The following is a 12,833-nucleotide window of genomic DNA, read 5'->3' as shown; positions in this document are numbered from 1 at the left end:
ACAAAACAAAACAAAACAAAACAAAACAAAACAAAAAGGGGGGGGGGAAGTGTCCTCATTGGTTCCTCAAATCCTTAAGTCCTACAAAAACACATGCTGCTTTATACTGTTCCCTTGAACACATCAGAGGGGCACCTAAAGATTTTGGCACCTAGCTTGTAACAGGCCCCCAGATTTTAGCTCAACTGATGCTATGTTAGAGACACCACTCTGCACTTAAAACCCAGCACCTGGGCTGGAGAGATGGCTTAGTGGCTAAGAGCACTGACTGCTCTTCCAGGGGTCCTGATTTCAATTCTCAGCAACTACATGGTGGCTCACAACCATCTGTAATGGGATTTGATGCCCTCTTCTGGTGTGTCTGAAGAGAGCAGCAGTGTACTCACATACATAGAATAAATAAATCTTAAAAACAAAACAACCCAGCACATAGGCCTCAACACACCTACAGTGTTCTCATATAAAATAAATATTAGAAGCAAAACAAACAAAAAGCCCAGCACATAGGCCTCAACACCATTCATAATAGAAACAAAGTCCCTCAGTCTCCAAGTAAAAAGTTCCTAAATGTACTAATCTTGCTTTTTAGCTTCTATACTTCTATAGTTCTGCCTCTTGCTAATTGAAGTATCCCAATTAAGATGGTTTTTGTACATAAAGTCAAAGAGCTGTAAGGCTCAAGGTTACATGATTTGGGCAAGTTCTCTGTGTAGCTACCAGGCAAAAAAATAAAGACTTTCTTTTTGGCTTTAAGAGTGTCCATGTGGGGGCGGTGGTGGCTCACGCCTTTAATCCCAGCACTTGGAAGGCAGAGGCAGATGGATTTCTGAGTTCGAGGCCAGCCTGATCTACAAAGTGAGTTCCAGGACAGCCAGGACTACACAGAGAAACCCTGTCTTGAAAAAAAAAAAAAAAAAGAGTGTCCATGTGATGGTCTTTGTGGCCTTACAACAGGGTTTCTCCTCATAAACACAAAGAACAATTATGGCAGACTTCAAATATCAATGAGGATGTTTATAGTGGTAAATTTGGTTTCTTTTAAAAACACACAGTTGAAAAAAACAAAAACAAAAAACAAAAACAAAAAACACAAAATGAGGATGGATAGATGGCCCAGGAGTTAACAGCACTGACTGCTCTTCCAAAGGTCCTGAGTTCAATTCTCAGAAACTACATGGTGGCTCATAACCATCTGTAATATATCTGATGTCCTCTTCTGGTGTATCTGAAGACAGCTATAGTGTACTCATATACATAAAATAATTCTTTTTTTTTTTTTTTTTTTGGTTTTTCGAGACAGGGTTTTTCTGTGTAGCCCTGGCTGTCCTGGAACTTACTCTGTAGACCAGGCTGGCCTCGAACTCAGAAATCCGCCTGCCTCTGCCTCCCAAGTGCTGGGATTAAAGGCGTGTGCCACCACCACCCAGCTAAAATAATTCTTTTTAAAAAAACAAAATGTGTTTGTTTTAATCCTAGGTATGGGATATGAAGCTGAGACAGATTGTCCACAACAGATGACTATGATTTGTCTTGTGCTCTTGCAGGGACGTGATTTTGACAGCTGCAGATATTTTCTGTGATTGTGTGATGTTTGGAATTCTGGAAATTTTTCAGAGAGCACATGAATTCCAGAGCCTCCACAGGTGGGTTGTGGTTGGTTGTTGGCTGTCGGTCATGGGTTTATTAAGTAGTTGTAGGCAAAGAAGAAACCAACAAGAAGAAATTAGACTGTATGGAAGCTAGAAGCGTCCAGGACTAGGCCTAGGCTAGCAGATGGAGGTAGTAAGCCTTTGAGACAACAATCACTACAAGCAAATAAAATATGCTTTTACAAAGGGGAGAGAAGGGATGAAAAGAAAAGGGGAAGATATAGGAATAATAGGAATAAAGGGTAAATTATTGAATATACTCTTAAATTATAGAGCCACTACTACTGGCCCAAAATCTTACATTTGTTTAGATCTTTGTATATTGATACAAAATCAAGGTTATATTTAGTTACATTGGTATTGATTTTTGCATATTGATACAAAATTAAGGTTATATTTAGTTACAAATACTATATATTAACTCCTTTTAAGGTACTGTACCTATATAATTCTTAAAAATGCAATATTACATTCCAGTCCTTTGAAAGCTGCTATTACAAACTTTAGGATAATTAAGAATGAAAGTTAATAATCAAACTTATAGTCATGTTTGATACTAGTTATTACAGAACTGTTTCCTAAGTTGAACAGATATAAACAAGCAACATTTGCCTATTCAGACATAGTACAAATAGATGGTCTTCAAAAACCTCAGAGATCCACAGCATATGGCATTATAGATGTTTTATTAGTAAAAGGCATTTTTGCCAATTAAACAGTCCTGCTCCTGGCAGCACCCCTTTTCTACTTCAAAGTAGATGATCAGCATTGAAGATCCTTCTTTTGGTGTTTGCTTCAAATATATTGGACTAGTCATCGAGCAAGAAGTTGTCCTTGCTTCAACTGCTGACAGTATGTTGTCCATCCTGGACAAATGAGATGCGGGGAAGTCGACTACTGACCTATACCAAGACGCAGCAAGCAGTCTTTCATAATTCCTGCTTTACAAAAACCTGTCAGATATTTTGAAGGATGAAGATGGATGCTCCAACTTTATAGAGAAATTTTGAGGCACTGTCCAGCCAACCAACTCTCTCTGCCACTTCTATAGTTTTCAAAGCTGTTTGCCTGTACTTCCTGCATACCTAGGTCTCTGATGGCGTTAAAGACTAGCCAGTCTCACAATTAAGCTTAAGCTGTTTAGGATTTGAGAAAAATGTTTTTAGACCTAAGAAGATATTCTTAGATTTTTTTTTTTTGTTTTTTGTTTTTTGTTTTTTTTTTCGAGACAGGGTTTCTCTGTATAGCCCGGGCTGTCCTGGAACTCACTCTGTAGACCAGGCTGGCCTCGAACTCAGAAATCCGCCTGCCTTTGCCTCCCAAGTGCTGGGATTAAAAGCGTACGCCACCACCGCCCGGCATTCTTAGGTTTGTAAGTGCAAGTTTTGATTGAAAATGATTTAAATACAGAACTCTAACTTGCCAAGATAGGATAGACAGTAGCGTACTTTCTCCAAAGTTGCCAAATAAAAATGGACTAGACATGATTAATGTAATCCATACATAATGTGTTTCATAATTGTTCTTATGTTATATATTATTGTAAAAGAAAGCCTTTTGTTGGACTAAAAGGGGGAAATGTAGAATCTCTTGTGCACTGTGTAAAAGCATTCACCTGTCAATAAAAAAAAAATCCTATGGGCAATGAATTGAGGCAGAAAATAGGAATGTAAGAGGTGGAAATTCTGGCAGAGAGAAGAGAGGGGAATTCTGGGAAATAGCGAAGCAGAAGCGATTCACCTGGACAGAGGGGAAGCAGGTTGTATAAACCTGAGAAGTAACTAGCCAGTAGAAGAATGTATTCTAGAATAAACTGGATTACTGAGGCATGAGCTAGTTGGGTAACAGAGCCAAGGTTATTAGCCAAAGCATTTATTAATAAATAATTAGTCTCAGAGTCTAAACCTACCAATTTATGGCTTTCTTTTGTTCTGTGGCTATAAAAGTCCATGAAACCTCTTCCATAGTGAACTATTCCTGTCAGAACAACCTGATTCCATGTGCTTAAGCCTGTGATTATTCATATCTGGGTCAGAATACATTCTTGGTTCCTTTAGAGCAAGATTTATACTTTGCATTCATATTTCTCACAGCAGGTTTTCCCCTTAGCTGCCAGCCTTCGCTGTTCTGATTCTATGGTGGGTCATTGCCATTCCCGGCCTTTCAATTGTCCTACTCTGATAGCACAGCAATTCACAGCCTTCTCCAAGCTGCATCCCTACAGAACCCTGCGAGAAGTAAGGGAGTCTTCATTTCACAATAAGCTTTCTGAAAACTGAGAATAGCAAAAGTGAAACAGTATATTTCACAACCAGGCAAAGTCAGGCTTCAGACTACAGCCAAAGAAAATTGGCTAGTTTGCATATTTTTTGGCATAAAATAGTGCTTTTTAAATGTCCCTAATTTCATTTCATCTCCTTCAGTTCTTTTGTTGAGTTCTTTAAGGAGATAGAGTCTTCCTGGTGCTTGTGTTGCTCCCTTCCTCAAGTATCTCATTAGAGGACAGAAAGCCTTATCTATCCTGGGTAGCCAGTCTCTTAGCCCATACGAACTTTTCAGTCCTAGGATAAAAATGAAAATTGCCTAGACAATGTCACTGACTGTAGCCAGGGACGATAGCGTCTTAGTGCCTTCTGTTTGACAGTGATTCTTTAATGGGCTCTAAATGCATCTCTGCAATGAACACAGAAAAAGAATGCCTTTTAGACATGTAAAAATAGCTTAGTCAAGAAACCCACTACACCCATAACCTGCACCCAATAACCAGAATCCAGTGACATCACTCACTCAAGATAACCAGACACAATCCTAGAACCCCATGATGCCCACTGGACAGTATATAAACAGTGACCAAGAACAACATTCTGCTCTGTACATCTGAAGAGAGGCTACCTTAATCTGCCTTGGCTAGAGAGTCTCCCACAAGATCCTGACCCTGGTATCAGAGACTTCTGTTAAAGAGATTGGACCAAACCTTCAGCTAAGTGGCACAGGTGAGAAATCTTGGGGAAATAGGCTTGGGACTGTAGTTAGGAAATTTAGAGTGTGTATTTTGTGTGATGATCCTCAGCATAAAATACACCTTTTGTTATACTAACTACGCATTATCTTACCTTTTTGTTCCCATAATCTCATACTGTTTAAACTTTAAGGGAGCCGGGCGGTGGTGGCACACGCCTTTAATCCCAGCACTTGGGAGGCAGAGACAGGCGGATTTCTGAGTTCGAGGCCAGCCTGGTCTATAGAGTGAGTTCCAGGACAGCCAGGGCTACACAGAGAAACCCTATCTCGAAAAACAAAAACAAAACAAAATAAACTTTAAGGGAGTTCTCAGAATCTCCAAACAACCCATCTAGTCCCCTTCACTTTTTTCTTGACCATTCCATTCGAGGTAAAGAGGAAAGGTCACAAGGCAGGCAGGCTGTAAATCTGCCTGTCTACCGAGTTCTAAGATTAAAGAAAAGTGTGAGCCACCACGCCCCGCAGCAGCTCTATTTCTTTCTCTTTTTTTTCTTCTTTTTCTTTCTTTCGAGACCGAGCTCTCAGTAGGCAACCTAAACTGGCTCCCAACAGTGAAGCGATTTTCCTGCCGGTTTCCCGATTAGCAGAACTTGAAGAGCCCGCTACCTCACTCCTATTTTCATATCACTTAAATGTTAACCTGCAAAGGGCTCTCCAAAAGAAGTTCAGTGGACCTGAGGAAGGTACTCGTAATAGAGATAGTGCACAAACGAAGTGCTGGAGCACAGCGCATCTATAAAATTGGCGGAGTGACCACCTGGAGGAAATCATAAAGAGAAACATGGTAACCAGACTATAGGGAGCCGCGGAAAGGACTCCAGACTCCCCCACAAACGCCCGCCCCCAGGAAGTTTCCAATATTGCGCAAGCGCTGCGCCCAACGCGTCATCAAAGGCGACGGCACATTAAGACAACTCGGTCGCAGGCGCGGCTCACACCGCTTCAGTTGCCGGCTCAGGAGCTGTGACGTCAGGTGCCAGGAAAGGTGGTCCACGGGCGCAGACCTTAGCTGCTCCCAAACTGATTCAGCGTTGGCCGGTCGCTCTCACGCGCCGATTGCAGTGCGGACCCAGAAAAGCACCGTCGGCCTCCGCAAGCGTTACGTCGTCCTCATTTCCGTGTCGGTGATTTCCGGTTACCGCCATCTTCCTCGCGCCGAAGCCGGCTTCTAGGTGGTAGCTCCGTAGCGAAGAGTGCAGTGGGTAGTTCGGTCGGTGCCATGCCGTCATCGCCGCTGCGGGTGGCGGTGGTGTGCTCGAGTAACCAGAATCGGAGCATGGAAGCACACAACATCCTCAGGTAGTGCAAGCTCCACCTGCCCTCTGCCCCTCCCTCCTTTTTTTCCCCCCACAGATTCTTGTCCAGACCCCGACCCTGTACTGACTGGGCCGCGGAAGGTCGGGCCACACCCGGCTTACAGGCTCGGCGAACCCTCAGAGGGATCTGTGCGCGCGACGCCCTTCTGTAGAGTAAGCATCCTAGTAAATTCTAGAGATGGCATGCTATTCGCGGCCTGTCTGCGTACTTTGTGTCTGACAGCTGGCGGCCTCTGGGTATGAAGCAGTATCACAGGGTAGGCCAAGATCTTTCCGTGATGCGAAGGGTGCCTGATGTTTATCTTTCCCCGTATGTGTCGTCAGGTCACATTCACTGGAAAGCTTACAACACGTCATATCAAGATGGAACGAGTCTGGAAGTAACAACCAGTGGTTAACGTCAGGAACTGTTTATTGCTCTCTACGTTTGCAAGTCTCATGCACAAGCCACCACCCCTCCCCCCCCTTAACTTTAGTCAATAATTTGTAGAGCACATGAATTCATTTGGTTCAGTGGGACCACCTCATATTTCTTCACGAATTGACCAGTGTCTAGTAGGGATTTCTTCTTTGATAGTATCGTATCTTAAGAATCTCTTGACAAAATGAGAAAGTGATGCATTGCATTACAGTTAAAATGTGGTTTTATAAATGTCAACTTTGATAGTACAGTAGAAATGGCTCTTTCTCCCAGAGTTAACTGTTTGAAAACTTTTGAAACTTTTATAAATCTTATTTTTTGACAATTGCGCTTTTTTTTCCCCCCCTCAAAACAGGGTCTCTATGTAGTTCTGGCTGTCCTGGAACTCGCTCTGTATATCTGGTTGGCCTCAAAATCAGAGATTTGTCTGCCTCTGCCTCCTAGCTGCTGCGATTAAAGGTGTGCTGCCGGCTTTGAACTCACTTTTCACCTGCCTCCCTCGTGTTGTTATTAATAGGAGTTTGCCACCATACCAAGCACTGTCTCATGTTTTCTTAGTTGTCCAGAGTGTTAGTTGCCTATCATCTCAAATTCTAAAATCTCATTCTTTGTAATATTTACTGCTACGGTAGTTCTCAACCTTCCTAATCCTGCAACCATTTAATATAGTCCTGTTTTTGCTGTGACCCCAATAGAATTATTTTTGATGCTCCTTTATAACTGTAATTCTGCTTTTACGAATTGTAATGTAAATATAAGTGTTTTCTGATGGTTTTAGGTGACCCCTGTGAAAGAGTGGTTTGACCACCCAAAGAAGTCACTGAGAACCGATGACGTAGACCATAGTCTTTACTTAGTAGTTTTGTTTGTTTTGTTGATGGTGACATGCTTTGAATTTATACAGTATGGGCTATAAAGTGTAAAGCTAGCCTGGACTATAAGATACCATCTCAAAAAAAAAGGGGGGGGAGGTACCCTACTTTAGATTGTTTCCTTGAACTAAGATTTATCTTGCCTCACTCAGAGTGCTAAGATCACAAGGATTTGATGCCATGCCCTACCTTTGTGAGTTACCGATAGACACATACACCTAACAGGTTTAAAAAGCACTTTATCTATTACCTGCTCTTGTTGAGATACTGTGGACTTACTAGTTTTAGGTATTCTTACATTTGTGCCTGGAGGTAGAACTTTGATTTGTGTCATCCTCAGTAATTCAGTCTACCTTCTTTGAGACAGGTTCTCTCCCGAGTCTTGGGAATTAAACTCAGGTCCGAGACAGGTTCTCTCCTGAGTCTTGGGAATTAAACTCAGGTCCTCCTGTTCATGTGGCAAACTTGCCTCTATACTGACTGATCTTCCAGCACCCCTCTCCTACCCCACCCCCTTTTTGGCCTCATCTCACATTGTGGCTCAGGTTCAGGTTGAACTTGAAGGTTTGGCATTCCTGCCTCAGCCTCCCAGATGCTAAGGTTAAGAAGGAAATCCACTGTGCTCTGTTCTTTTTTTCCTCTTTCATATTTACACGTTGAATTTAAATATACTTATTCATGTTTAATGAACAAGGGTGAAGTTCTCAGTAATAGAGATTCCCTGCAGCCGTTGATTTTTGTCATTGTTTTTCCATTAGTAGACGTCAAATGATTCTAACTTAAGTGACAACTTCCTTGTGCTGTGTAAATATCTTTACACAGGTTACTATTTTAGTATAAATTTCCAAATGGACCAAATGGTGGGCATGTTTCACATTCTTAACAGTTTTCAAGGGTGCTTTCCAGAATAGTGCATATTTATACAGTTCCCGTTGCCTCTCAGTCTCAGGAAAGAATCTTTCTTTTTTAAGCCCCAAAATAGAAAAAAATATTAAGTATACTTCAGGAGGACAACAGGCAGTAGTGGAGCACACCTTTGATCCCAGCACTTGGAGGCAGAGGCAGGTGGATCTCTGAGTTTAAGGCCAGCCTGGTCTACAGAGTGAGTTCCAGGAGAGCCAGGGCTGTTACACAAAGAAACCTTGTCTCAAAAATAAAACAGGCTAGGCTTCAATTAGAATGTTGCCTCCTGCAGTTTTTTGTTTTGTTTTATTTACAGGTTGCTTTCAGGCAGAAAACAACCTGTAATTTTATTATTAGCCAGACCCCATAGTTTTATCTGTAGTCTGAGCCATCCTAGGCTACATTCCCAGTAATGAAAAAATTTTTTTTCTGCATGCCTATTTATGCACTACTTGTATGCCTGTATCCTCATAAGCCAGAAGAAAGCACTGAGTCCCCGAAGAACTGGAGTTATATAGGTGGTTGTGAACCACCATGTGGGTGCTAGTAGCAGTCGCTATTCTTAGCCATTGATCGATTTCTCCAACCGTTTTCTCTCTTTTTTAGATCGTGTTGAGATTAAAAGTATATATGCCACCATGCCTGGTCCATGGAAGCTGCGTTTTTAATTATGAAAAACCCAAAATTGCCTGGGAATATAGCTCAGAAGTAGAATACTAACCTAGTACACCCAAGGTTATGGGTTCATACCTAGCTCTTCAAACACAAAGGAGAAGGAAGCTGGGAGAAGGCGTAGCTCAGTAGCATGCTTGTCTGTTGTGCACAAAGCCCTGGCTTTGATTCTCAGCACCCCATTAAAAATGATGTGATAACACATGTCTATAATCCCACTACTTAGGAGGCAGAAGCAATAAAACTAGAATTTTTTTTTTTTTGGTTTTTCAAGACAGGGTTTTCAAGACAGGGTTTCTCTGTGTTACCTGGCTGTCCTGCAACTTGCCAGGCTTACTACCTTGAATTCAGAAATCCACCTACCTCTGCTCAAAGATCAAAGGTATGCCATTATACCAGGTTCCATGGGCTACTTCATAACTGTACCATAACATCTCGCCAGCTTTAAAAGCTTTGGAAGATTGATATGTCAACAACATAAAAGTCAGGATGATAGGCCCTAGCTAGTCTTTAGTAAAGATGACAGGATTGTAGTACTTCCTGTTTTGTTTTTTAGATTTATTTTGCCGGGCAGTGGTGCCGCACGCCTTTAATCCCAGCACTTGGGAGGCAGAGGCAGGCGGATTTCTGAGTTCGAGGCTAGCCTGGTCTACAGAGTGAGTTCCAGGACAGCCAGGGCTACACAGAGAAACCCTGTCTCGAAAAACCTAAAAAAAAAAAAAAAAAAAATTTATTTTATTTTATGTATATGAGTACTCTATCTGTGTGTACATTTTACACCTGTATGCCAGAAGAGGGCATCAGATCCAGTTACAGATGGTTGTGAGCCACCATGTGATTTCTCGGATTGAGAAATCCAGGACCTCTGGAAGACCAAGCAGTGCTCTTAACACTGAGCCCTAGTACTTCCTGTTTTGAGATGGACTTGCTTTAAGAAGCAGTGAATTCAGGATTTCAGTGCTCTGTTAAAAATCATAACTGAAAGTCCCATTTATCACTTCAGAACATTAAGGGGTGTATGGGGGAATACCAGAACCTATGCTAGCAATTTGAACATTTTTTTGGGCATACATTTTACCATTTTACTTTTCCATCTTTGGTACAACAGTGAAACAATTTTTTTTGTTGTTTTTTTGTTTTGTTTTTGTTTTGTTTTGTTTTGTTTTCAAGACAAGGTTTCTCTGTATAATCCTGGCTGTCCTGGAACTCACTCTGTAGACCAGGCTGGCCTTGAACTCAGAAATCCGCCTGCCTCTGCCTCCCAAGTGCTGGGATTAAAGGCGTGCGCCACCACCGCCCAGCATCAATTTGTTTTTCTTAATGTAACATTTTCTACAATGAATTCACTAATAGATTTTTGATAGGTGTGAAAGACATTTATTTTTAGACAGAATAGTTGCCCTTCAGGCAAAGCTGTTGATTGTCAGGAGTATTTTTATAGCATTCACTGCCTTTATGTAAGAAGCAGATTGTCACCATACAAGATGGGCTGTTATGCCAGTTTCAGAAGCTTCAGAGAAAGCAGAGCTTCTGTTGCTAATTAGCCTTTTTGCCACCTGGGAACAGCTTTTTGGGGGGAAACAAACTGCATTGCAATTTATTTTTAATTAGGATGCTTGAAAGAAATAGTTCAGAAAATGGGGGAGGGGAGGCACTTCCTAATGTGATGGCAGACCATGCAGGCAGCTCTTGGGCTTGCAGTCATACCGAGATTAGTTCAGGTTGTTTGGGGGATGATGTACTTGTAAGAATAGACAGATTAAAATGGAGACTATTCCCTGTGGAAAACCCTGTATCAGCCTTACAACCTTCTGGGGATTGTGGCCATGTCTATCATGGCCTCTCCAATGCTCTTGGGGACCTGCTTGGAGGGTTTCTCTGTGTTTCTCTATAATGAGGATGTTGTGTGCATTTGAAGTGCCTCTATCTCCTACCTTACTTGTTTTGTTGGGGTTCCTAGGCTAGTCTCAAAATCTTGAGTTCAAGTTGATTCTCCTGCCTTTCAGCCTTCTGAGTAGCTGAGACTTCAGACTTGTGCCAAAGGGTCTAGCTCTATCCCTCACTTAACGTACTCAGGGAAATGACCAAAAAGAAATGAGCCTTACGCATCCAGCTTTTTGCTTTTCCCATTGTTAAAATATTCTGATAATCCCTTTAGTGTAGATCTTAGGCAATGGAGGGAGGCGGACCTTTTGGGAAAAGTAGTCTCAGCCCTTTGACTTAATTAAGGTGACTTTTTGAATATCTACTTTATTCATACTTGGTCACAAGTAGCTTTGGTTGTAAAACTTAAGATCTTTCACCTCATTCATGCCTGTGGAGAAAGTAACAAGATTCAGAGCAAAACTACTTCTGATCCATGTTGAAGAGCTTTATTTAGCTACTGACATAATGGCTTCTCATCACTTCAGACAAGGACTCATTGCAGATATTTTCAAGTCTGTATAATTCTCAGTTCCTGTTATAATAATGCTTTACTGTGTAGTTTTTGTAACATGTAGAACCTTTTAAGGCTTGCTCTTTTCAAAGATGATCTTCCCTTCTCTACCAGTCATTTTTGTAGTGTGATCTCGTGTGTGTGTGTGTGTGTGTGTGTGTGTATACATACATACATATACATTTTGTTTGTTTTTTTGAGACAGGGTTTCTCTGTGTAGTCCTGGCTGTCTTGTGATTTGCTATGTAGATCAGGCTGGCTTTAAACACTGCCTGCCTCTGGAGTGCTGAGATCAGAGGCATGCACTACCATGCCTGCTTGAGTTTGTGTTGTTTTGTTGTTTTGTAATGTAGATCTTATTTGTCATTCATTACATGTTCTAACTTAAATTGTTTAGATTTGTATTTTCATGTGTATTTGTGTTTTTACTTTCTTGTGTATGTGTACCATATATGTGCTTAGTGCTCATGGAGGTCAGACGAAGGCATAGGGGAGCTTGAGTGATGGATTAGTTGTTCAGAGCACTTAGTATTCTAGAAGACCCAGGTTTGATTCTCAGCATCCACGTAATTGTTCACAACCATTCATAATTCTAGTTCCAGGTTGTATATAATATATACATACGTACATACATACATACATACATACATACATACATACATACAAAAGCAAAACACTTATGCACATAAAATGAATCTACTTAAAAGAAAAAGAAGAGGAGGGGGAAGGCATCGGATCCCCTTAAACTGGAGTTATCAGTGGCTGTGAGCCACCACATGAATGCTAGGAATTGAACCTGGGTTCTCTGCAAGAACAAATATTCTTAACTGCAAAACCATCTCTTCAGCCCCTATACTTGTTCTGTTTACAAACCCTCGTTGGCTTGAAGAGGCAAGTCTTTGTCTTATGATCCTTAATCCCAGCACTCATGTAGAGCATGCTCACGCAGGTGCTGAAGCCCCATCATTTGGGTGTGTGAACTGTACAGCAAAGGGCTGCAGCATCAACAGACAAGACAAGCAGCTGCTCTAACCCAGTGGTGCTTCTTTGGACCTCGGCAACCACACCTCATTGTTGTTCGTGTTTCCCTAAAAAATGGTTCTTTTATTGTACATTATCCAGGATGGTAAGCAAATTGTTTCAAATTTAGATTAAGTGGGACCTCTGCCTTGACCCTCTCAGGAAGGCATTATGTTTCAGTTTCCTGTCACATTTCCTGAGTTTGGTTGTGTTGCCTTTGCAGTTGCAAACAACAGCTGGCTTTGTTGCTTTCCTGCTCACTATTTTGTTGGAACATTGGAAATTTTGTTTTTCAGTTTCATAGCTTGGTGTATGTGGACTTAGGGTTTAATGATGAGTCTGTGCTTTGGGTTGTATTCCTTATGCCATACTCTGGGGGCCTGGTTGTACAGCTCAGATATTCTAGAAACATGGGAACTGACTCAGCTTTTTTCAACTTCCGTGGCCTCAGCTGAGGTGTCCCACAGAGCTAGCTCCAGGACAGAGAAACCAAGTGTGTGTGTGTGTGTGTGTGTGTGTGTG

General features: G+C 41.6%; 1 protein-coding gene across 1 annotated transcript in view; it reads left to right on the top strand.

The window, feature by feature from the left end:
• Nucleotides 1-5,574: 5,574 nt before the first annotated feature.
• Nucleotides 5,575-12,833, top strand: part of Ssu72 (SSU72 homolog, RNA polymerase II CTD phosphatase) — a 28,260-nt gene continuing 21,001 nt past the window's right edge. The window contains exons 1-2 of the mRNA XM_028784903.1: nt 5,575-5,969; nt 9,129-9,141. Of these exons, the coding sequence (XP_028640736.1) occupies nt 5,890-5,969; nt 9,129-9,141 (93 nt within the window). The 5' untranslated portion in view covers nt 5,575-5,889. The remainder of the gene's footprint in view (nt 5,970-9,128; nt 9,142-12,833) is intronic.

The sequence above is a fragment of the Grammomys surdaster genome, unplaced genomic scaffold (assembly GCF_004785775.1).
Source record: "Grammomys surdaster isolate TR1022 unplaced genomic scaffold, NIH_TR_1.0 124903, whole genome shotgun sequence".
Classification (NCBI taxonomy): Eukaryota; Metazoa; Chordata; class Mammalia; order Rodentia; family Muridae; genus Grammomys; species Grammomys surdaster.
Note: the sequence above shows the minus strand (reverse complement) of the source record. Positions and strands in the feature narration are given on the sequence as shown.